General features: G+C 35.9%; 1 protein-coding gene across 6 annotated transcripts in view; it reads right to left on the bottom strand.

Annotated features, from left to right (window-relative positions):
- DYNC2H1 (dynein cytoplasmic 2 heavy chain 1) overlaps positions 1–26,137 on the bottom strand; it is a 360,273-nt gene that overhangs the window by 171,501 nt on the left and 162,635 nt on the right. For 5 of the 6 annotated variants that reach the window (XM_054523746.2, XM_054523748.2, XM_054523747.2 and 2 more), the window contains 7 exon segments: positions 25,935–26,000; positions 24,109–24,159; positions 23,256–23,333; positions 19,892–20,023; positions 18,675–18,747; positions 3,067–3,227; positions 1,603–1,728 (listed from right to left, as the gene is read on the bottom strand). In XM_054523746.2, the coding sequence (XP_054379721.1) occupies positions 1,603–1,728; positions 3,067–3,227; positions 18,675–18,747; positions 19,892–20,023; positions 23,256–23,333; positions 24,109–24,159; positions 25,935–26,000 (687 nt within the window). 6 annotated transcript variants of the gene reach the window in all.

The following is a 26,137-nucleotide window of genomic DNA, read 5'->3' as shown; positions in this document are numbered from 1 at the left end:
TAATTGTAATTATATTTTACATAGATTAGTAGCTATCAATCAACTGTTTGACACAGCAGTGCAAGTATTTGCCAGTCTTTTTTATATATCTTAAAACATACATGATTTATCAGGCTAGGCGCGATGGCTCACGCCTGCAATCCCAGCACTTTGGGAAGCTGAGGCAGGTGGATCCCTTGAGGCCAGGAGTTCGAGACCAGCCTGGCCAACATGGCAAAACCCTGTCTCTAATAAAAATACAAAAATCAGCCAGGCATGGTGATGCATGCCTGTTATCACAGCTACTTGGGAGGCTGAGGCACGAGAATCATTTGAACTTGGGAGGTGGAGGTTGCAGTGAGCCAAAATTGTGCCACTGCACTCCAGCGTGGGTAATAGAGCAAGATTCTGTCTCAATAAAACCCCAAAACAAAACATATATGATTTATCGGACATAAATTTTATATTTTTACACATTAGTAATTTTTACAGAAAGCCATAATAGAATTACATGAATATTCATAGTCCAAAATCTGTATCTTCTCTTGATTACAAGTAATGAATCATGAATCACCATGGTCCATCAACTCATTCACTCACTCATTAACTTACTCATCAAAAATTTATTGACTCTCTATTTGTGGAAGTGTGTAGTTGCCAATTAATTAGGACTGCAGAGATTTTTAATACCTCACACCTAGGGCAGGACTTCCCTCAATTTACTCTATTCTGTTTGCTTCTATTCTATATACTACTGCCAGAAAAAATAAATTAATTAATTACTAACTTCTCTGTTAAGGACCTCCTTTGGCTAAGTCCCAGGACAAAAATTCCAAAATGTTCTGCATGGTTCTCATGGTATTCCATAACCTAGCTCTTTCCTAGTCATCTAACTCAATTTCTCCATGCTTCCCCGCCTGGCCTGTCTAGTACTATCAAGGACATCTCTTCATTCCTTGTACTAGGAGTGGACATCCCCAACACTATCTCTACTTGTGCTGATGGAATTAAAATCATGATATCCTTTCTTTGCCTATACTTAGCAAAATCCTATTTGACTTTCAAGGAATATCTCTTCAGAATCATCTTTAACTACCCAAGACCCTACTCATCTTTCTTAAATAAGCACTAGAATAAAATCTAGGTTTGCATGTAAAGCCTATCCAGTGACTTGTCCTGTCTTAAGATTATTTTTCTCCTGAGTCCATTTGAGATAAATGAAACGTTTGCTTCAGTTTATTCTCTAGCTTCCTTAGCACCTAGGAAGTTAGGCAGTTCCCTCTGACACCCCACTATGTCTCTTCTCCCAATACAGATCAACAGAATAAGAGCAAAAAAAGAAACTCATGGTATAAATATGTCTTCTAAGCTACCCTGTCAATCTTCATTAAAAATGTCTTGGCTTCTCTTATATGCCTTAAAAAAAAGATTTTTATAGACTTCCTATTAATATCTTATTTTGCAGAATTGTACATATTTATGAAATATTTAAATTTAAAATTTCTCAAATATTACTTTTTAAATCATCATAAATAATGCATGACATTTTAATACTGATGTCCCTTGGAGATTACTAAGTTGAGTACAATAGACATTATTTGTACTACATTTATCTGAATCTACCTTTTCTAGAACTGGCAGCCAAGATACCACAAGATGTAAGTTCTTCAAACAGAGCCAGTCTCCATTGCGGGCACATTCTTTTAGCATCTGAATTGCTAAATCAGCTTGACCTTGACCCATGGCAACCTGCAAAAGCAAAAAAACAAACAAAATTTAAAAAACAGATCTGCTAACATGTTGTAATATAACAGTATGAGATTCAATAATAGTAATCCCTAAACCTTTCTAACTGGCTTTAATAATAAATTTGGAAGAAGAATCAAACTAATACCAGAAATTAATCTTCGTTAAATAATTAAAAGCTTATATGAATAGTTTAATCTTCCTGCCAAAATCACTAGTAACAGGTAAAATCTGTAGAGCTCCCCTTCCTAAGATCCCTCACTGATAACTGAATATTGACCTAATGTATAAACTAATCTACTGTAACTATGATTGACTAGAACTCTCTAGACTTAGTGCAAAACCTGCACACCTGAGCCTAACAGCGCTGCTATTTTGCTATCTTTCATTTATATTTTTCTTTGTAGAATTTTTACTTTTCAATTTTTGGTTGCTATGAAGTATTCAGTTGTTTAAAAAATCATTATTAATTATTTTCCCTGTGAAAAAGATGTATTCACTTGTTAAAAATTGAGGGTGAATTAATACATTTCATTTTCAAATTTACATGTAAATTGAAAAAAAGGCACCCTGAGCAAACAAAAGTTCCTACCTCAGGGGAAAAAAAATGGCATTACAATGAATACATTTTACTCAAAATTTTCTGTATTTCTTTCAGTTCAGGTAAACAAAGTGTAAATAAACATTACTGTGATTTATTATAAAAGCATCCAAGTAAAATTTTAAAAATAATTCTCAAAATGGTAGCAAATGTATGAATTTCCTATAGCTGCTTTAAAAAATTACAACAGATTTAGTGCCTTAAATTACCATCAAACTTCTGGCGGCCAGAAGTTTCACTGGTCTAAAATCAAGGGCCTGGGTTTGAAAACAAAGGTACTACTATAGGGCTATGTTCTTTCTAAAGGCTCTAAAAGATAATTCTTCCCTTGTTTTTTCCAGTTTCTGGAAGCCACCTACATTTCTTTCCTTATGGCCCGTTCCTCCATCTTCAAAGCCAGCAGCACAGCACCTTCTCACTTCTCTGACCTCTACTTACATCATCATATCTCCTACCTGCACTCTCGACTCACCTGCCTCCCTCTTATAAAAAATCTTTGAGATTTTATATTGGGTCCACCTGGCTAACCCAGGCTACTCATCCCATCTGAAGATCCTTAATTACATCAGCAAAGTTCCTTTTGCCATGGAAAATAACATATCCACAGTTCTGAGGATTAGGACATAGACATTTTTGGGGGCATTATTTGGCTTATCACAACAAAAAATGTCCATTTGACCAATATCAAGTGTGGGAACAGCAATAGCAAAAACAAAAACAGCGGGACAATATGTACTTACCTGGTGATAACACTCTCCGCTTCTTTCAGCATTAGCAAGTTCTTGAAGTTCCTGAGAAGGATCAGCACCCGGAGAAATAATTATCAAGATGGGTTCAATTTCCAGTGTCTCTTTGTATAAACGTTTGAGATTTAGAGGCAGTGGGGACACCTCTTTCAGTCCTAAAATATATATTTTAAAAATTAAAAATAAAAGCAGTACACATTATTAAAAAGTTTATTAAATCTAATTATATGATATATAATAGAGAATACCCAGGTAAGTTGTAATCTCATAATATATTAAAGTTTTTCTACTCTAAAATCATATACTAGTAATAGCCAACATCTGTTTTATGCTTAAGGTGCCGGGCATTTTTCTAAATGTTTTCCATGTATGATATCATCTTCTTATTACAATGCTAGGAGGTAGGTACCTGATTACCACATTTAACATCTGTATTGTAAATTGAGACCACAATACAGGCCTGTAGCTGTATTGTAAATTGAGACCACAATGCAAGAGAAGACTGAATCCAACCATCAATCTATATATCTCATCAGTACAATACGATTCATTAACTGATATGATAGCTGAGTGCCTACTCTGTGTCATGCATATGGGGAATGAGATTTCTCATGATCTGAGTAAATGATTTCACCGGCATGATATAGGCCAAAAAGTTATCTCTTATGCCCATGTGTTATGGGGAAAAAAAGTTGTATGGAGAGTGAAAAGAATGCTTAATTTAAGACAGAAGTACATAGCTGTCAGTTTATATTTGTTAGCCAAATGACTCTATGCAAATCATTAAAATGCACTGTGCCTCAGTTTCCTCAATGGCAAAAACAAGGATAAAGCAATCCACAGGTACTTTGGAAGCAAAATAAGTATAATAATTGTAACAAATTCCATTTATTCATCACCTACTAAATACTAAGCATTATACCACGTAGTTTATTTAAATGATATATAAACCATACAATGATCCTGAGAAACAAATATCACTATATTAATTTTATAGGTAAGAAAACTAATACTCAAAGAAATTGATTATCTTGCCAAAGGGCACCCAGCTGCCACCATTAACTATATTTAAACAATTCATCTGTGATTTTTCTGCTCTGTAGCCCTTCACAAACTATAAAGTCCTATTCAGATAAGATATTATAATTTTGCTATTATATTTAAATCTCTTCTGCTAAAACTTGAACGTTTCCATTATTAATGTATTTCATAAAGGCCAAACTGAAAAGGCTCATGTCAATTAATAATTTAAAATATACTTGTTTGAATTGAGCTAAGATGAGTGTTACGCAGGAGTTTAAAAATAAAGGAAAAATTAGGAGAATGTAACTGAGTACATGGGCAAGAAGGGCTTCCATATATTCTCAAAAATAGAAGTGAATAGACAAGACTGCACCTCAGATATGGACATCCCTAAAGAATTAAGAATAGTAAACACTTTAAAATATAAATTCAATGTTATCATGATGGGTCAAAAGAGACAATTCTAGATAACCAATCTGAAAAGGTACATTTCACTCCTAAAGCAGCACCCTTGTCTATTCTTCACAACAGCAACCCATAATGCTAAGAATTTCCAAAGGCAGAAATATTCCTAATAACAGGTGAAATTTGCGCCAAGAGCCACTTAAAATTGATGAATTGCTTTTAGAGGCATATTTTATAAATTTTCTTTTTAACTAAGTTTAAATTGCTAACAACTATTCAATTGTTAGCAATTTAAATTTAGCAATAAAGAATTCTTATGTACTTGCAATGCAGTAAGAAATATTTCCATCAATTCAAGCATTCACTTATTTATTCATTAACTCAATAAACATCTAGGCCAATTAAATATATTGTCTGATTTAACAAAGTGTATCAAAAGTCTTAAAAATGTACATGGCCTTGATCAGTAATTAAAATTAGAATAATTTAAGAAACAATTCAGGATATGGATGCAGAAGCACGTACAAGGGCTTTTCATTGTAGCTGTTGATATTAGCTAAAAACTGGTAAAAAGAAACTGAGTTTCTAACAGGAGTCTGAGTAATTTCTGATAGCCATACATTGAAACTGAAGTTACAAACATGTCGAGGTAAAAGATAATTTACAGAAAAATCAGACTATTCAAGAGATTTGGCAATAATTCCATATTGTAATGTATACACTTCCATGTGCATAAAAAGAAAGCAAAGGCATAAATAGAAACGTTAACAATGATTAGTGCTAATGATGGAATACCAGGTGTTTCTCATTTTCTTTTCATGTCTATGCATTTTCTGATACTCCTGTAATTACTATGCATTATACAATAAAAATGTCAAAATATATATAAAATATTTTCATTTAAAATAACTACTTACTTAAGTGCGTTTTATTTGGAAAATATATGCCAATACAAAAACTGTCAAAAAAAGCTAAAATGCAGATTACCATTCCACTTGTTTATTTAACCAATGTACACTGTAAACTTCATGAGGGCAAGAATCATACTGAATCTTTTCACTACTTTATATCCAGAGCCTAGCAAATTCAATTATAACTTTTAATTTTAAAATCCCACAGGACATAAATATATGTCCATTAATTCATTTTACACAATATTTCAAAGCAATAAAACATTTTGAGCTAGAGAAAAAAATCATGAAAAATACCTTGCCATTTAATATAACACAGGTGGCATTCATGTTACTTGCAATTATATGTTAGCCATCCTGCCCACAAAACTCCAGCAAAATTTCTGTTGCACTTTAAGTGAATGGAGTATACTGGTTTTATCAATCCAAATAATTCTGATTCATGATACCATCAGAATCGTCAATATGAATCATTCAAAACTATTTAATATAGTTAGACAGCCAAAAATAGTAATTGCACTGTGAATTATCACGTAAAACTATTTGGAAATCACTGGAACTTTATATTCTGACCATAATTTATAAAATAAATACAGCATTTCCTTCAAAAAGTAAGAATAGGACAAAGGAATAACTTAAACCTTTATTGTTTTTTATTTTATGCAAATACAATACTGAGATAATAAAAAAGAAAAAACTTGCAGTTTAAAAACGAACAAATTGACTCCCGTACTTTGCAGGTACCTGAGTAAAGAAAGTGGCAAATTATCAAAACTATTATACGTAGTAAGTATAATAGATTCATTCTTTTTCATTCCTCTCATCCTCCATAACAAAGAGCTGATAAGTATCAGATGTATAAAATTACCTTTCTTTTATGAGAAAAAAATTGTAAAAATGTACCACAAACATCAATAAAAAGAAGAAAATCAACAGCCACTACCTAACCCAATATATGTGAACCAATTAAATGGGAAACTGCACTTTAGTAATGGAACAGTACTCAACCCTAGAAACAAGTAAAAAAGTCAAATATGTTGTGGTAGGCAGAATTCTAAAGAGATCTCTTTCAAGAATCCTAAGCCCTGGTTATTCAATCAAAAACTAAACTAAGTACTGCTGTGAAGGGACTTTGCAAATATAACTAAGGTCATGAACCTAAAAGTAAGAAGATTATCCTGTGTTATTCATGGGCCAAGCTAATCAATTGACCCCTTAAAAGTGGAGTAGTTTCTCTAGTTAGAGTCAAAGAAGTGTAGCAGAAAAGAGAAACAGGAGTGATATGAAGCATGCAAAGGAATCGATCTACTAATGCTGGCTTTAAGGATGGAGGAAGGCTAGATACCAACTGGCATCTAAAAGCTGAGAATGACACCAAAAGACAGAAAGAAAATGGGAACCTCACTCCTAAAACTGAATAGGGCTGAACCTGAATGAGTTTGGAAGTGGATTTTCCCCAGGGCTTCCAAAACTTGGAACAAAGAAACCTGGTGAGCCCGTCAGGTTTCTGACCGGCAGAAGATAACTGGGCATTGTTTAAACCTGATAAATTTCTAGCAGCAACAGAAAATGAATGCACATATCCTTATGTCTTTCTTTCTTTTAGACACAGACTTGATAAGACAGATTGAGCTATGAAAGCAGGGTGCATGGGATGGGATGATGCCATAAGAGAGGTACAGAACTGTAAAACTAGGAAAGATGCACAGTTCAAAAATAACTTTTGGATGAAGAACCTTTAAAAATTTCTGGTTCCTGTAGTTATTGTAGCACCGTATGGGGACATGTCTCTTTACATTTTCAATACCTCAATACACATAGTATAATATACTCCTCATGATAGTTTTTTTAAGTCAAAATTATATCAGAATTACAGAAGTAAGAATACTTGCATCTGGTCACTACCATTTCTAAAAAGTAATGTAGTAGATTTTGCCAGCACATAAGTCTTGCTTTGTAGAATCATATTAAACAGGCATCCCTAAAAGCTTTGAGGACTGCTATACTAATTTAAATATTCAAATCAAAACTACTTTCATAAATACATCTTTTTAACTTACTATTTTAAGGTTTATAGATTATAAAAAGTTGCTAAAACTTAATAAAGATCTTTCCATATGAATGATGCTTGAGAAATTACATTTAAAATCAAAGCTCTAAAATTTGATTAAAAAGAGGGAAGTGCCTGTTGTTCTCTAGTAATATGAATTTTTAAAACTTATTCCTGAAATAAAAACTCCCATTTTACATTAAAACAATTTAATAAAGCTACCTGACCAAATACAAAGTCATACAGCCATACAATAGTAAACGTAATTTTTGCTTAGAAATAATATGATTTTAAAAGTATATTAAACTTTCAAAGCATCTGAATATATAAATAATATGAGGTTTTTAATTAATGCCATTAAACCTTAAATGTCATTTGACCTGGAGATGAAATAGTACCATAAGTATTTCAAAGAGTTGATAGGGAGTCAAACTATAAAATCAGTAAGAAAGGTTATGTGCAATGTGGCACAAAAACCGTATTATTAAAGACTAAATGGGTAGGAAAAAAAAACCTCTCTTAAGAACCTCTCTGAAAAGTGTCCTGTTTTATTTTAACATGCATTTGAGCCACAGGAACAGCAAGTGCAAAGGTTCTGATAGTCCAGAAACATACTTAGAGCAGTAAAAAAACAAGAAAAAGACTATTATGTCGGTAAAGAACTGAGCAAGGGTCAAGAGTGGTTAGGAGATAAGATCTGAGGGTAAGACCTTGTAGGACATTATAAGGATTCTGAAGAAGATGAGATGTCACATTCCATCAGAAGAGCTGGAGCAGAGAAGTGATATGATCTAATTTATATTTCAAAAGGCACTTAGCTGCTATGTTGAGGATAGATTTAAGTGGGGAAGGATAGAAGCCTGAATGGTAATAATCTCGCTTATATAAAAGTGGCTTAAACAAAGTGGTAGGAAGTCCTAAAGGTCTAAGAAGTGACTGGATTCTGGATATATACTCTGAAGATAGAGACAACAAATAAAAGGTATGGCAGTAATTGAGAGCTGACGATAGCTTGTATTAGGTTGGTACTAATAAAGCAAATAAAATGAATTCAGAATAAGTTTTAGGGTTGAAACCAAAAGAATTTGATAGTAGATTGAGTATAGAAAGAAAGAAAAGAGAGGAAAAAATTACATGAGCTGCATAATGACTTTTCAATCAATGATGGACCATGTATACCATGGTCGTTCCATAAGATTATAATGCTGTATTTTTACTGTATCTTTTCTATGCTTAGAGACACAAATACCTACCACTGTGTTACAATTGCCTATAGCATTCAGTACAGTAACATGCTGCACAGGTTTGTAGCCTAAGAGCAATAGGTTATACTACACAGCCTAGGTGTGTCTGAGGGTGTACAATCAAGGTTTATGTACACTCTATGATATTCACACAATGAAACTGCCTGATACATTTCTCAGAATGCATACCTACTGTTAAATAACACATGACTGTACTTTTGTTAAACACTGTTAAACAACTGTTTAACAACACATGACTGTACTTTTGTTAAACAACACTGCTAAACTGTTTAACAATATGTGATTGTACTTTTGGGGTTTTGGATTAAACAACTGAGTAGATGCTAGTATAAAAAAATCAAAAGTTCTGTACTGATCACATTAAATTTGAGATATTTAATTAAATACACAAGCCTAGAATTCCAGGGCTGGAAATAAGAGATATGAGTCAGTAATTTATGAATGATATTTAAATCCAGGGATTGGGTAAGGTCACCTACAGAGAGAATGTGTAATAATGAAAGAATAAAACCCAGGGTAAAACTATAGTAAAAAAGAAAAGTACTCTAACACTTGGAAGACATGCAGACAAGAAGCCACTAAAGGAAAGTAAAAAGGAACAGCCTAAGAGGGTTGGGGAATGAAAAAAGAAACATAACAATCAAGGGAAGAATGTGTTCTAGAAAGAAATGGACAACTTTGAGTTTAGAAAGAAGTAAAAAATAGGATAGTGGCTAGAAAAGGGTCTGAGACCAAGGGAAGTATTTTTAAGACAGAATATAGTAAAATATATTTGTGTGCTGAAAAAAAAAAGATCCAGCAAAGAAGGTGAAATTCATGATGTGGGAGAAGATGATAATGGCAGAAATGAAGAAGAAAACATTAAATGAATTGACCTTTGATTACAGCAAAGACATTCATTCATAGTAAGAGAAAGGAGAGCAGAATGAGTATGAGTACTAAGGCAAATGGTAGATGTGTTGATGGGAAATGAAGAATTTTTGTCTTATTGCTTCTATTTTCTCAAAAATGCTAGTAAAAGGCTACTTCAATCAACTAATTTTAGTGCTAAATACAGAGACAACTGTTTTCCATATTCTTAAATGTGTATTATACAGTTATTACTCACCATGTGTATCCAAATTTGGGAACATGTTAATTGTTCCAGTAACAAGATAAAGTATATTCAAAAGCATTTCCAAACATGGACACCAGCACCATTTTTTCCAACTACTTCAGTCTTTAGAATCAACAGTTAAGAAGGAGGCAGAGTAAGATGGCCAAATAGAATCCTCCAGCAATTGTCTCCTGCAGCAACATCAAATTGAACAACTATCCACACAAGAAAAAGCCTTCATACAAACCAAAAAATCTAGTGAGTGATCACAGCAGCTGATTTCAATAGACTCACAAGGAAAGAGGCATTGAAGAGAGTGGGAAGAACAGTCTTGGATTGCCTATTACATCCCTACCCCAACCACAGGCAGCACAGCACAGAGAGAATCTGTGTGCATAGGGGAGGAAAGTGAAGTGAGTGTGACTTGGCATTGGAACTCAGTGTGGTCCTGTCACTGAGCAGAGCACAGTACTCTTGCAGGAATCAGGAGGACCAAAGAGACCTTGGAGTAAAGCAGGAGGATTTTATTGAGGGCACTCAGACCCAGTGGATTAACATCCTGAGACTGGGCCCAGAACAAAGACAGCTCTTGACCTTTATACACCCTTCAAAAAGGGAGTGAGCTAGCTTGAAGAAGGATTACAGTGGTGTGAAAGCAAGGATACAGAGGCAGAACAAAGGCAGTTAATCAAATTGTGACAGGTGCATACCTCTGAATTACACATGACCCTTGCTATTCAGCCCAGATGGCTGTTATCTAGGTTTTGCTCTAGTGTCTTGCACGGGCTTATTTCATAACCTTCACTATGGTGCCCAGGTGGCTGTAGCTCAGGCCTTCTCAGATGGCTCATGACCTTCAGTGTACCACTTAGATAAAACAGAATACTTGAAGTTATTAGTTACACAGAACAGGAATCTATAAACTCATACCATAAGAGAAAGAAAAATTTGTTTTTCTCCTCCCTATGTTGAGGGAGTGCTGGGAGAGTCTCCAGAGAAGATTCCTTTGTGTCCTAGCTTCACAGATAGTGTTCATCGAGGCTTTTCCTGGGTCTGGGCAGTGCCTGTTGCTGCTTCTGGGATAAGTCAGCCTAATACAGGAAAGCTTATTTCTTTTTCTTTTTCTTTCTTTAATTTCCTCCTCATTACCACGCAGAATTCTACCAGTGCCCATGGAAGGAGCATATAAAGCAGCCCTGGACCAGAGGGAAGTCCTCTGCTTCAGAAGGAGGAAACCAAGTCCCAGTCATCTTCACCACCAGCTAATTAAATGGCCTGAGGGCCCAAATAAATCTGAGTGGCAGTCAGGACACAGTGACTGCAGTCCTTGGGCAAGCCCTGGTGCTATTCTGGTGTCCACAGCAGTGGGCTTGGGGTGTGACCCAGTGTAACACCAATTGCAGCAGCCCACAAGAGTACTTGCATCACCACTCCCTCAACTCCAGGCAATGCAGCACATGGACACGTTCCTTCTCTTTGGGGGAAGGCAAGAGAAGAGTACAGAGGACTATGTCTTGCAAATTGGACACAAGCCCAGTCACAGGAAAATAAAGCACCAGGAAGATTCCTGAAGCCTATGATTCCAGGCCTTTGCTCCTTAGTTGATGTTTCTAGATCCATTCTGGGCCAGAAGGGAATCTGCTGACTTATAACCTGCTGACTAAAGTAGCCTCAGGCCTTGAATGAACATCAGTGACAGCCAAGCAGTAGTGGTCACAAGCCTTGGGCAAGCCTCAGTACTGTGATGGTCTGGAAGGCTCAAGGCTTCAGGTATGACTCAGCATGGTGCCAGCTGTGGCGGTCAAGGCAGAGCCCATATCACCTCTCCCCAAACTCTAGGCAACCCAGCATAGAGAAAGAATCCTTCTGCTTGGGGAAAAGAGAGGAAAGAGAGCAAAAGATTTTGTCTAGGAACCCAGAGAATTCTCCCTTATCTTCCTCAAGTCCACCAAGGCTGTGTTTCTAGGAGTCTGCAAGAGTCATAGAGTTCTTGGGCTTAGGGTTCCCAATAGTGCTAAAACAGCTTTAGTGAAAACAGGCTTAGGTAACAACACTCAGTCTCCTTTGGATTCCTAGAAAGCCCTCTCAAGAAGAACAGGTAAAAACAAGTCCATACTCTGAAGACTGGAATAAGTATCTAACTCTTCAATGTCCAGACAATGATGAAGGTCCACAAGCATCAGAAACATCCAAGAAAACATGACCTCAGCAACTGAACTAAATAAGGCACCAGTCAGCAATCTTGAAGTAACAGAGATATGTAACCTCTCCGACAAGAAATTTAAAACAGCTGTCTTGAGGAAACACAATGAACTTTAAGATAACACAGAAAATGAATCAGAATTATATCAGAGAAAAAAATTTTTTGAGACAGTCTCACTAGCCTAGGCTGGAGTGCAGTGGTGTAATCTCAGCTCAGTGCAACCTCTGCCTCTCCCAGATTCAAGCAATTCTCCTGCCTCAGCCTCCCAAGTAGCTGAGATTACAGGCACCTGCCACCATGCCTGGCTAATTTTTGTATTTTTAGTAGAAATGGGGTTTCACCGTGTTGGCCAGGCTGGTGTTGAATTCCTGACCTCAAGTGATCCGCCCAACTCGGCCTCCCAAAGTGCTGAGATTACAGGTGTGAGCCACTGCGCCTGGCCTATATCAGAGAAATTTAATAAAGAGATTCAAATAATTTTATAAAAACAATCAATTCCTAGAGCTGAAAATACAATTGACAAACTGAAAAATGCATCAGTGTCTCAGTAGCAGAATTTATCAAGCAGAAGAATAAATTAGTTTGAAAACATGAAAATACAGAGGAGAAAAAAGAAAGAAGAATAAAAAGGATGAAGCATGCCTACAAGATCTAAAAAATAACTTCAAAAGGACAAATCTATAAGTCATTGGCCTTGAAGAAGATGTAAAGAAAGAGATCAGGATATAAAGTTTATTTAAAGAAATAATAACAGAGAACTTGCCTAGCATAGAGAAAGATAAGAATATCCAGGTACAAGACAGTCAAAATGACTAACAGATTTTATCTAAATAAGACTACTTCATGGCATATAATAATCACTCTTAAAGGCCAAGGACAAAGAAAAGATTCTAAAAGCAGCAAGACAAAAGAAGCAAATAACATATAAAGAAGCTCCATATGTCTGGCAGCACATTTCTCAGTGGAACCCTCACATGCCAGGAGGGAGGGGGATGACATATTCAGAGTGCTAACGGCAAAAAAAGCTTTCATCTTAGAATATTATATCCAGCAACATCATTCTTCAAACATTAAAAAAGAAATAAAAACTTTCCCAGGCAAACAAAAGCTAAAAAATGTCACCAACACCAGAACTATAAAGGGAATTCTTCAATTTAAAAGAAAAGGATTCTCAAGCAACAAGAAATCATCTGAAGGTATAAAAGTCACTGGTAAAAGTAAGTATACAGACAAATACAGAAAATGCTAACACTGTAATTGTGGTGTGTAAATCACTTGTGTTAGGCATTCTTGTGTTGCTATAAAGAAATACTTGAGATGGGCTAATTTATAAAGACAAGAGATTTGACTGACGCATGATTCTGCCAGCATGGTACCAGCATCTGCTAGGCTTCCGTGGGGGCCTCAAGAGAGCTGTTACTGATGGCAGAAGGCAAAGGAGAAGCAGGCATCTCACATGGTGAGAACAGCAGCTTGCACGTTACCTGGCAAAAGCAGGAGCACGAGAGAGCAGGGAGGGTGGTGCCACATGCTTAAACAACCAGGTCTTGAGAGAATTCACTCACTATTGTGAGGACAGCACCAAGCCACAAGGGATCTGCCCCCATGACTCAAATACCTCCCACCAGGCCCCACCTCCAACACTGGGGATTACAATTCAACGTGAGATTTGCTAGGGACGTATATTCAAACTATATCACCACTCATATCTTTATTATGAAGTCTGAAAGATACCTATCAAAAATAGTAACTACAATAAATTGTTAAGAGATAGACAATATAGAAAGATATAAATTGAAACCAAAAAAATCCCCAAAATGGGGGAAGGGGAATTGAATTTAAGTGTAAATTTTTTCTTTTTTCTTGGTTTTTCTTTTCTTTTCTTTTCTTTGTAATCAGAGTTAAGTTGTCATCAGTTTAAAATCCACTGGTTATGTTTTCTTCAAGCCTCATAGTAACCACAAAGGAAAAACTTATAATGGACACACACACACACACAAAGCAAGAAGTTAAAATATACTACCAGAGAAGATCACTTATACACAAAGGAAGACAGGAAGAAAGGAAAAAAAAAAAAAAAAAAAGAAGAAGACACTAACAAAACAACCAGAAAACAGAAAAACGAAATAGCCGTAGTTTGTCCTTTCCTAAAATAGCCAGAGTCCTTTCCTATCAATAATAACTCTGAATATAAATGGACTAAATTCTCCAAGTAAAAGAGAAACAGTGGTTGAATAGATTAAAAATAAGACCCAACTATATGCTGCCTACAAGAAACTCAGTTCACATATAAAGACTCATATAGACTGAAAATGAAGAGATGGAAAAAGATATTCCATGCAAATGGAAACCAAAAAAGAGTAGAGGTAGCTATACTTATATCAGATAAAAGAGATTTCAAGACAAAAAGTATAGAAAGAGACCAAAAAAGTCATCGTATAATGATAAAGATGTCAATTCAGCAGGAGAATTTAAGAATTGTAAGTATCTATACACCCAACACTGGAGTATCCAGATATAAAGTAAATATTATTAGAGCTAAAGAGAGAGATAGACTCTAACACAATAATAGCAGGGCACTTCAACACTCCACTATAAGCATTAGACAGATCATCCAGATAGAAAATCAACAAAGAAACATTAGACTTAATCTGTACTATAGACCAAATAGACCTAACAGACATTTACAGAACATTTCCACCAACAGCTACAGAATCAAGTTATATACTTATAACTCTTAAAGGAGTTAGATTCCCAAAATGCACTTTAAAAAATTATTTATTTATTTATTTATTTATTTATTTATTTATTTATGTATTGAGACAGAGGCTTGCTCTGTAGCCCAGGCTGGAATGCAGTGACACGATCTCAGCTCACAGCAACCCTTCGCCTCGTAGGCTCAAGCAATTGTCCCACCTCAGCCTCCTGAGTAGCTGGGATTACAGGTGCCTGCCACCACACCCGGATAATTTTTGTATTTTTAGTAGCGACGGGGTTTCACCATGTTGTCCAGGCTGGTCTCAAACTCCTGACCTCAGGTGATCTGCCCACCTTGGCCTCCCAAAGTGCTGGAATTATAGGCATGAGCCACCACGCCTAGCTGCACTTTACAAATTAATAGGTCAGCTATCAAACTATCAATAAATATAAACATTAAAACAGGTTATATGTAGCCTGATTATCATGCATATTTATTGTTTTGTACCAGCATCTCCTCCTTCGCTTCTGGTAATAACCACTCCCCCATCCATGGCTGCTTTTGGAGAAATGTAATTCCATATATTTCTGATGTGATTAGTTGCAGAGGTGGATATGTAACCTAAATTGAGCAAATCAGAGTACTTCTCTAGGATTTTTGATGGTGAAGTTGGGAAGGAAAAGTTATCTTTCTCCTTTCATCATAAGTTTTAAAATATAACTCAGCAAGTTAGCGGTCTTATCAACCAGAATATTATGAACCCTTGAGACTAAGGACAACACACAAGCAGAAATTAAAATAAGAGTCTAAAAGCAACAAGAGAGGAAGAGAGAGATAAAGACACAAAGAAAAAGGGAGAAACAGAGAGATAGGAGTAGGGGGGGCAGAGAAACACAGAGACAAACTGCAAGACTGAGACAAAGACAGAGTTTCCTGATATTGTCTGAGTCATGATATTGTCTAAGTCCATTTAACCGAAAGGCCAGCCCTATCTCTTCTTTCCTGAGTACTGAATACTTAAACTAATAAATTCCCTTTATTCATTTAAGCAAGTTTAATATGGGTATCTGTCACTTGCAACCAAAAGAAAGGTGGATAATTACTCTGCCAAACATGAGTAAAAGTTATCTGGTACATAAACATTCTACCAGAGGTGAATAAATAGTGACATTTCCTCCCCCTGCATAAGTAAGCAAAAGCACAGAACATATCCAGACTTATTTCCATATACTCATCATTAACCAACCAGGTGACCATTCTAAAAAGTGACTCAAAATATTTGTGTGTGTATGGGTGAGGCAGAAGATAGGCATTATGTGAAAAGCTTGGTTGGTAGGTGTTATGGGTTAAATTGTGTCTCCCCCAACCCAAAAAAAAAGATATGTTGAAGTCTAACCCCTGTCCCTCAAAAGGTTCACCTTTTTGAAAATAGGGCCATTGCATATAGAATTAGTTAACTTCAAATGAGGTCATACTGGACAAGAGTGTGCCTCAATCCTATACGACTGGTGTCCTTACAAGAACACATCCATATCTCTTCCTAGGTTCTCGTGGTTGCCTAGAAATCTTCAGTGTTCCTTGGCTTGCAGTTGTACAACTTGAATCTGTGCCTTCATAATCACATTATACTCTCCTTGCGTGTCTGTCTTTACATGGATGTCTTCTTGTAAGGACACCAATCATATTGGATTGAGGAACACTCTAGTCCAAATATCGTTACTAAATATAGGATGTCAAATTTAATTCAACATTAAATATGGGTTATATCCAACAAAGAGAATCATTTTTCTTTTTTTCTTCGAGACAAGGTCTTGCTCTGCTGTCCACGCTGGGGTGTGGTGACAGAATCACAGCTCGCTGCAACCTTGAACTCCTGAGGTCAAGAAATCCTCCCACTTCAGCCTCCTGAGTAGCTGGAACTACAGGCACATGCCACTGTGCCCGGCTCATTTTTTAGTATTTACTAAAGACAAGGTCTCACTATGCTGCCCAGGCTGGTCTCAAACTACTGGGCTCAAGCAATCCTCCCCCGTCAGCCTCCAAATGTGCTGGGATTACAGGTACTGAAACCACCTTTGCAAATATTATAACTGAGGAAATTATGACAGTGAAAGAGATCAGACCTAACCAACTCCATCTTGCTTCTAGCCTTTAAGCTGACCTTGTTCATTCCTGCATGTAGGCTGAATTATCCTTGGGAAGGAATTTAGTTTATGGTTTTTTAGTGCCCAATGGGTTTGCCTTGTTGCCCATTGCCTAGACAGAGTTGATTTACCAAGACAGAGCCGGCTGTGCAGGAGACTGGGGTTTTATTATTACTCAAATCAGCCTTCCTGAGCATTCAGGATCGGAGTTTTTAAAGATGATTTGGTGAGTAGGGGCTTAGGAAGCGGGGAGTGCTGACTGGTCACATTGGAGATGGAATCACAGTTGGGGTGAAGTGAGGTTTTCTTGCTGTCTTCTATTCCTGGGTGGGATCACAGAATTGGTTGAGCCAGATTACCGGACTAGGTTGTGTCAGCTGATCCATCTAGTGCAGGGTCTGCAAAATATCTCAACTACTGATCTTAGGTTTTACAATAGTGATGTTATCCCCAGGAGCCATTTGAAGATGTTCAGACTCTTGCAGCCCGAGGCTGCATGACCCCTAAACCATAATTTCTTTCTTTTCTTTTTTTTTTTTTTTTTTTGAGATTGAGTCTCGCTCTGTTGCCCAGGCTGGAGTGCAGTGGTATGATATCTCCTCATTGTAACCTCCGCCTCCTGGGCTCCAGCATTTCTCCTGCCTCAGCCTCCTGAGGAGCTGGGATTACAGGCACTTGCCACCATGCCCGGCTAATTTTTCTTTTACTTTCTTTTCTTTTTTTTTAGTAGAGACGGGGTTTCACCATGTAGGGCAGGTTGGTCTTGAACTCCTGACCTCAAGTGATCCACCCGTTTTGGCCTCCCAAAGTGCTGGGATTACAGGCGTGAGCCACCACACCCAGTACCTAAACCATAATTTCTAATCTCATAGTGAACCTATTCATCCTACAAAGGCAGACTTATCCCCAGGCAAGAAGTAGATCTTTTTGGGAAAGGGCTATTATCAATATTGTTTCAGAGTCAAACCATAAACTAAATTCCTTCCCAAGGTTAGTTCTGCCTGTGCCCAAGAATGAACAAGGATAGCTTAAAGGTTAGAAGCAAGATGGAGTCAGTTTGGCCTGAGCTCTTTCACTGTCATAATTTCCTCAGTTTTAATTTTTGCAAAGGTGGTTTCAATTAGACTCTGAAACAAAATTCATAATAGCCCTTTTTCAAAAAGACCCCCTTCTTGCCTGGGGGCTAGTCTGCCTTTGCAGACTAACAAATTAGCTACAAAATCAGAAATTATGGTTTAGGGGTAACGCAGCCTGTGGCTTCAAGAGTCTGAACATCTCCAAATGGCTCCTGCGGATGACATCACTACTGTAAAACCTAACCATTTCTGTGATCCCACCTAGAAACAGAAGACAGCAAGAAAACCTCACTTGAAACCCCCTATGATTCCATCTCCAACTTGACCAATCAGCACTCCCCACTTCCCAAGCCCCTACCCACCAAATCGTCTTTTAAAAACTCCAACCCCCAATGCTCAGGGAGACTGACTTGAGTAATAATAAAACTCTGGTCTCCCACACAGCCGGCTCTGTGTGAATTACTCTTTCTCCATGGCAATTCTCCTGTCTTGCTAAATCAGCTCTGTCTAGGCAGCAGGCAAGGTGAACCTGTTGGGCAGTTACAGGATGAGCCACCATGCCCAGCCGAGAATCATTTTTCTAAAACAGGTAGAGATTGGAAGATAAATAAACAGAATGAATAAAAGAGACATTATAACATTTCTAAACTAAGGCTAACATAAAATGAAAGGTAAATTAAAAACAAATAATTCAAGTCAGTGGTCTAGTTCTTGAAAAGCGTCACACTTACCCAGAGTTTTACATGCAAAAAGAGCCATGGCACTTTGCAATCTGTCCGGTCTTAGCGCCTGAACTACAAGAATCTTAAAATAAAATGCAGAATATTTTTAAAGAATGAAGTTGCTGCAACTACTTTAACTAAATGACAATTAATGTTAACTAATTAAACAAATGTTTACTAAATATGGGAACACTTATTGTTCCATATTATTTACTATGCTTTAAACTGTCACAATGGGTATATAGCAAGCATATATCAAAAATATTACTGAAATCCATTTAGTTCCTCCAGCCTATCATCAAAAGTAAACATAGGGTTAGCAATGTCTTCTGGATCTAATAAAAGGCTAAATGGCAGGTGAAAATCATGGTATGTAGAGGAGGCATTTCTGTTGACAGCAAACAGAGGCCCAGAAACCGGAAATCCTCCCTAAAATTTTCAAATCACTATTTTTACCTTTAAAAAAAAAATAGAAATAGCGTCTTGCCCTGTCACCCAGGCTGGAGTGCAGTGGTGCAATCACATCTCACTGCTGCCTCGAATCCTGAGCTCATGTGATCCTTCCACCTCAGCCTCCCAAGTAGCTGGGACTACTGATTCATGTATATCTATGATATTCCTACATGTTTAAGTTTTCAAATCAATTTTTTCTTCGTCATTTTCCTTTTTGTTTAAGCACTCTTGGGGAAATAGAATTCACTGTATATGGAGACACAAAGGGGTTAGATCCAGAGAAGAGATAAATGGAAAGGTCATTTCCTGGAGCATCGACTTCTGAAGAGCTCTCCCACTCCAAGCTTTTTGACTAGCAAAAAAGTTTGAGTGGAACCTGCCAGTAGGTTTCACCATTCTATTTTAAAATAGAATGGGAAAAATCCCCTGTTACTCACTATTAGGTCTTTTCCTTAAACATAACTCTGGGAAATGATTGTAAAACTTGTACAATTTGTACCTTAGTTTCTTTCTGAAATACATTTTTCCTATTACAAAATCCCCCTGGGGTCTGAGGCAAAAGGAATAAAAAAAACCACAGTGAGAGAGAAACCAGACCCAGAAACTTTGGTGTGATTTAATTGTCAATAAGGTGGCAAAAGCATCAAGCCCTTCCCCAAATACGCCATTAAAGGTAAAGTAACCTCTAAAAGCAAAGCTTTCCTTTAAATGGCTTCTGAATAATAAGAGAAACATTAAATACTTTTTTGCATTTAGATAACACTAAATTTTACCTGCTGAAATAAGGAAACTTTCTTTGCAAGGATAAATGGGAACTCTTGTTCACACACTGAATTATTATAATAAGTACGCCACAGAGCTGCATCTTCAAAGCAGAGGGTCTGATAAAGACTGGGGAGAGCAATCTAAAAAATAAAAATGACCATATACAGTGAGCTATAAGCAAATATAAGCACATATATTTATTTTTAAAAAAACTAAAAGTGAGAACCAATTATTAGTTGATGTTTATTACTCATTTTCTACTTTGTGTTGCCTTGTCTAATTATTTCTAGGTTGGCAACACTATGGTAAACTCACTTAATATTAAAGCCAGAATTAAAATACACTTCCAAAGTAGTACTAAATCAGTACTCATGAGTTAAATCTTTTCTCTATGTAAAAACATTTGTACCTAGCTATGTCCACCTTGTGAAGAGAACAAATGCTGTCATGAAGATCAAGTACAAATTTTAAGGACTGCCATGTTAAATATGTCAAATTTCATATTAATATCGACAAAGACTCTCTTTGTCAAAACTTTGGTCAGGCTCCTCTGAGCTCTCTTTGACTAAGCCTCAATCATGGGCTTTGTGTCCTGCCTTGTAAGTATCCTATTTTAATAAGAATTTTGCTAAGTAACTTTACCAAGAATCCCTACCTTTAATATCCAATCAAATTCCTCCTCTCAGCCGGGCGCGGTGGCTCACACCTGTAATCCCAGCACTTTGGGAGGCCGAGGTGGGCGGATCACCTGAGGTCAGGAGTTTGACACCAGCCTGGCCAACATGGTGAAACCCTATCTCTACTAAAGATACAAAAAAAATTCGTCAGGCTGGTGGTGGGCGCCTGTAATTACAGCTACTCAGGAGGCTGAGGCAGAAGAATCACTTGAACTCAGGAGGCAGAAGTTACAGTGAGCTGAGATCACGCCACTGCACTCCAGCTTGGGTAACACAGCAAGACTCTGTCTCAAAAAAAAAAAAAAAAAAAAGAAAGAAAAATTCCTCCTCTCCCACCCTTGTTATCTGTTGGTATCTGATCATCTTGATCTGCCTTCACCAGCTAAATCAGTTTAGCCAGAATCCCCACTTGCCACTGACATTTCCACTTAATAGTTTTCTATTCACTGACCCCAAGCACTAATCCTTACCCTGCTTCTTGGGTACAAATTCCCACCTGTCCATGCTATATTCAGAATTGAGCCCAGTACTATACTGACATCTCTTTTCCTCTATGACAATAAAACTTATCTTCACAGTTTTAAATTCTTTCGAGCTCTGTTTTTCTAAAACAGTATCAAATCCAAAAACAAAGAATGTTTTTCTAAACCCTATTTGTTTATGCCTCTATTTGTAAATGCCTCTATTTGTCTCTAAATGTTCTAACCCTCTTTGCTACCTCACAAATTTCTATTCCACATTCAATATTCACTTTAAACAATATCATCTTTCAGAAGCTTTCCCAAACACATTAATTCCCTCTACCTCAAACAGTGTTCTCTTTTCCGAAATTTTTCAAGAGTGGGGTGTAAGATCAGAAATGTAAATCTGTAAAGGTGAAGAATTTTCATTGAAAATAAATGAGAAATTTAGAAGATCTATATCTTCAGTATAGAACTTCATATACTATGAACATAAACCAAGTATATAAAAATGCTTTATCCAAACATCTATATTCATATAAAAATAATCCATTATATTGCCCAAATTTCATTATGTAACTTAACTAAAATTAAATAGCAGAAAATTAATTACATTTCAATTTAATTACTTTTTAATAAATGATCTAAGCCTATAAAGTAATACTTGATGGTGGTCTGTTAACTTTATTGACATTTAGTATACAAGGCCTCATCATTGCTAATTTAGGTGTGCTACACATTATATTATCATCACATATTTGGCTACCTTGTATACTGTCAACCATTATGACAAGGTAATTATTTGATATGCTCTCTACAATGTAAGTTTGTTCATGGCAGAGTCTCTTAATATTACAAAATATACACCTGTCATTCCACTGGTATAAACAAAAAACCAGAGCTTGTCAGTAGTTAAAGCATTAAAAACGGATTTTTTTCAGGACTATTACAATAGAGGAAGCAATAGGGGAAAAGAGACTTCAGTACAGAGAAGGGCTCAATTTTGAATATAGCATGGGCAAGTGGAAATTTATAGCCAAGGAGCAAAGTGAGGTCAGTGGATGGAAAATTACTAAGAGGAAATATCAGGGGTACAGGGATTTCTGGCTAAACCAACCTAATGGGATTCTTGCTGAAGACAGGCCAAAGTCATTAGAATCACCTGGGGAATGGTGGGGAATGAGGAATCTGATTAGATATCAAGGGTAATCAGATATGGAAGATTAAGAAATTCTCACTAAACCAACTTTGCATGGTTCCTGTTAAAAGTAGCTTTTACAAGGAAGTGCACAGGTGGGCCTAGAAGAAGGTTCAAGAGCCTGACTAAAGTTTGGTCAAGTAAAGACTGTCACTAGCATTATGCCAACTGGTAGTAAGCACCAAATAAATGATTAATGAAAAAAAAATGGAGGATATATAGCAGAATTCCCCCCCCTTTTGTTTTTCATTTCTTTTACTCAACCAATGTTTATGAAATGAAGGCAGTAAAGAGTAGTCGTGAAGAGCCCAGACTATGCAGCAAGAAACACAGTTTTAAATCCTGGCTCTACTTCCTAAGTGACCATAAACAAGTTACTATATCTCTCTGTGCCTTAATTTCCTTATCTGTGACACAAGGAAAATTACAATAGCTACCTCATGATGTTATTGAAAATATTTAGTGAGATAATACATTTTAAAATTCTGTATAATAATTTTATACATTGTATAAAATTGAACATAGTAAGCCTTGAACATAGTAAGCCATCAGTAAATGCTAGCTATTCTTACCGTTTTTATCAGGTGCTGTTATAATGATATAACAGTTGTGAAGAAAAGCAGGGGAAGAAAGGGAAGGATGGAAACATATATGCATAGACTTGTCTTTCATTCCCCACAAAAACAACATTTTAGCCTGAGTAGTTGAACACAGAATTGTTGAGAGTTAAGCTTCTAAACTGCTTTTTCTTCCCCCATGTCACCATTCTCATAGCCTAACTTACCATGGTGGCTGGGGTGGGAAGGGAGAGAAAGAAAATACTGTGCTTGGAAGGCATGCTATTTCATAAATGAAAGGTTTAATAATTACTGGTTAAAGGACTAATCACAATAATTCTTTGGTAACTTTTTACTGGGAGAACTTACATCCTATTAAAAATATTAACACTGATTACGAATAAGGAGCACAAAGTATCAACAGAAACAATGCAAATACAGAAGAAATTAAAACACGTCCCATAGTAGAAAAGGAATACCTTTAATGTTGCCACGGCCCAGCTTCGTTCCTGATCTATCCAAGACGGAAGCTGATCACGTATTTTTTGTTGAGAGTCCTTTAATAAAAGCAATTATTTTCCTTAGTATACTTGGTAAAATTCAGAGTTTACAAAATAGCAATTGATTAGCTATTTTATTATTTTGAAAAAAAATTCATTCTATGCATTATTTCTTTATATTTTTATGTATTTTACAAGTCACCATGGTAAAATTCTATGTAATATAAGGGACTGAGAACCATTTAGGAAAATGTTGCAATCATTTTTTCATTGTGCTTAATCTTTCATGAAACTTCAAAACAACTCAAATGTCATGAGGAACTGTCATAAAAGTTACATTTTTTAAAATCATATCTTACATTTCAGACATGATCTAGGTTCTGTGTTATATTTCAGGTATACTGCTAGAAGACTATTATTCATTATGTATTCAAATAGGAAATTACTAGAAAAAAAGCTAAATTTGAATGAAGTTATTAAAGTTCTAAAATGTCATTTTTAAACTCCAATTATATAAGAAAAATTTTCAAGTTATAAGATTTGATTTTCTTAAAGATTATAAAATTATCCTTGGAATAAAATACATATACTGAGAAAAAGAAACTGCATTAATTCATTAGTATTACATATTATTCTCAGAATATATGTCTTTAAAGTAAACAAATATACTTGTCTATTTTATAGGAAATACTTGAGGCCAGAATATATTCTTCTAATAAAATTATAACTTCAACAATAATTTAGAACACCTCTGAAGCAAATTATACCACATGAACAAAAAGCCAGAAATATTTTCCTTAAGAGCAAAATAGATTTTGTTATTTTAACTTACAGCTTTCCGTAACATGTCTCCAACAACCACACCTGTAAACGTATCCCATTCCTATTGAATAAAAACATAGGAACACAAAAATATAAAAATGATAACCAGTTAACAAAATTGTCTAACTTTCCCTATAAGATGGCTTAAAATGCATTTTTCTAAGCAGATACTCATTTCCATCTTACCACTTCTTCTAGTACATTAACATTATCAAGAATGAATTAATGTGACAACATAAAATATTAATATGAAATCTACTAAGAATAATTTTATTAAAACAAAACAATTAACTCCATTATATATATGAGTCGCAATGTCTAAAAATTTAAATGTCATGTTCACTTAACATTTGTCACTACCTGTTAATTGTTTTTCCACAGGCTATTTGTTACCAATAAGTAAGCAGTAAGGTGCACCCAAAAATTTAAAAATGGTATCTGGTAGGAAATATTGAGAAAAGTGATTCCATTACGCATTTTTTTCTCACTGATTGGGAGAAGATGCCATTAATCCTTTTTTTTTTTGCCATAGAATTAAGATTAATCAAGTGTTGCAGAATCTAGTGCCAAGAAAATCTATGCCTTCCCCATGGCATCCCTGAGTTAGACAATAATAGGTACTATATTGTGTGACTACTGTCACACACAGGCCAGTAAATAAGCAAAATATATGAAAATTTGAGAGCAATGTGGAAAAACTACCAAAGCAACATATTTTCTGCCTTTGCTCACCCTGGCCACACGCTCTTCCTATTAGAATTATGCAGCCACAAATAAGTAAAATATGAATGATTACTACTACATTATGTGAGTCAGAGAAAAGTGTTCTCCTTTCCCAATGACAATTTGTTTATACTTTAGGAGAGAAAAATAAGGAATATATATATTTCATGGAACATACTGATCATAGTGAAAAACATTAGATAAGAGGAGGAAAAGACATCAAAGTTAACAGCAGGAATAAACGGGACCAAATTAATAAATTCAGCAGAAACTATACAAGTTAGCCAGTGCATGTGGAGTCAGAGAAAAACAAAGGGAGAACATATGGAGAACTGTAAATGGTCTGCATTATTTTAACTATTATATTCAAATGAAGGGAAACAGAAAATAGTTAAAATTTGACCAAGTAGAGTAAAGTAAGTCAAAGTTGCACTGTCCATATACCATCCCTTGACACTCTGGCTACTGGAATCTCACTTTATGACAACAGCATCATAATGAGAAAAACTACTTGCAAATAACTTTTTTTAAAATTGTAAGCAGACAAGAAATGGACTTGTTAGCTCCAGCTCAAGGGAGGTCCTTTTAAAGTTTGAGAAGGGGTTACATGGCAGACTAGAAATGAGATCATAAACAAGGAAGACAAATTATACATAAAAAGATTAACATAAACCTGTAGGTTCAGGAAAACTTCTGAGAACTGCCCATCCTCATGCCTCACCTGCTGCCTCTTGACAGTTCAGTGGAAGCAATAAATAATGTAGTTCTGTACCAATATTGTCTCACTTTTTCTATTTATGAGCTCTACTACCTAGGCCAGGAAAATAAGAAGGCTGACTCTTCTGTTGCCCTAAGTAAGTGAACTTGGGTTCAGAAAAATGTAGGCAGCTTGGTAGATTTCTTTCCCTGCCTTACCATCACTCTGGAATGTTAGGCTCATCCACAGGGAAGTAGAACTAGAAATCACCATTTTATACTACATTTCTAACTTAGTAAAAGATTAATAGGTTGATATATAATTTCTAGCCTAAATAACTTCTAATCTAAACATAAATCCACCCATTAACAAATTTCTATGTTACTGTAAAATTTCTCTCCTTTAATTTGACTTACATTTTCTTGAAAAAGTTCAGGATGCATGCCTCGAACAAAATGCAAAGCGAACATCAACTGATCAGCCTGCAAAGAATAACAGATATTATCTTGCCTTTTAAAAATTTGTGTATTTGGAAAAGCATAGTCGTTAAAATTTGGCACACAAAAATCTCTATTCTGTCTTCATACGACGTACTTTTATCAATGTAAGAAATCACTAT

Source organism: Pongo abelii, chromosome 9 (genome assembly GCF_028885655.2).
Source record: "Pongo abelii isolate AG06213 chromosome 9, NHGRI_mPonAbe1-v2.0_pri, whole genome shotgun sequence".
NCBI lineage: Eukaryota > Metazoa > Chordata > Mammalia > Primates > Hominidae > Pongo > Pongo abelii.
Note: the sequence above shows the minus strand (reverse complement) of the source record. Positions and strands in the feature narration are given on the sequence as shown.